Source organism: Pygoscelis adeliae, unplaced genomic scaffold (assembly GCF_000699105.1).
Source record: "Pygoscelis adeliae isolate BGI_AS28 unplaced genomic scaffold, ASM69910v1 Scaffold220, whole genome shotgun sequence".
Lineage (NCBI taxonomy): Eukaryota > Metazoa > Chordata > Aves > Sphenisciformes > Spheniscidae > Pygoscelis > Pygoscelis adeliae.
Window position 1 is genome coordinate 107,602 of NW_008824049.1, and position 609 is coordinate 108,210.

Genomic DNA, 609 nt, shown 5'->3' on the forward strand with positions numbered 1-609 from the left:
AAGAAAAAGGAAAAAAAAAAAAAGAAAAAAAGAGAGAGACACACATAGAATTTACTTAATCAGGATCAATACAAAGATCCCCGATAATAATAATAATAATAGTAATAATAATAATAATATACCTTAGACATGGCACAGTCAAAGTCTCAGTTTCAGTATAAAAAATAATGATTGATTAACATCTGCTGGCAAAAGTCTGCGAAGGCACTTCATCGATTAATGATCTGAGAACGGCCCTTCCCCGCAGCGCGCACATCTGGCGGGGGAGAGCACACAGCTGTATCCTCTACTCGCATGCGGCGGTGCCGGGGCGGGCGGCGGGGCGGCGGTCAGAACCGGCACGTGGTCTTCTCCAGGACTTCGAGGTAATCCGGCTTGGTTTGGAGTTTGGCCCTTAACTCGAGGTATTCGCTTGTGGGGGTTTGATGGTCTGAGAAGCCCTTGCCGGTCGCGAAGAGAAGGGTTTCTTTGAGCCTGGCGTCCTGCTGGAGGTCCGGGTATTGCATGCCAGGGGGGTGGACGTGCAGTTCCTTCAGCTTGGGCACGGTGCCGTACAGGCAGTCCACGAAACCCACGGCGCAGGGCGGCGGGCGGTCGCGCTCCCGCGGG

At 51.9% G+C, this 609-nt stretch overlaps 1 protein-coding gene across 1 annotated transcript in view; it reads right to left on the reverse strand.

Annotated features, from left to right (window-relative positions):
* Positions 1-329: 329 nt before the first annotated feature.
* The window catches only part of SLITRK3 (SLIT and NTRK-like family, member 3), a 3,294-nt gene continuing 3,014 nt past the window's right edge, over positions 330-609 (reverse strand). Inside the window, exon 3 of the mRNA XM_009333590.1 lies at positions 330-599. Within this exon, the coding sequence (XP_009331865.1) occupies positions 330-599 (270 nt within the window). The remainder of the gene's footprint in view (positions 600-609) is intronic.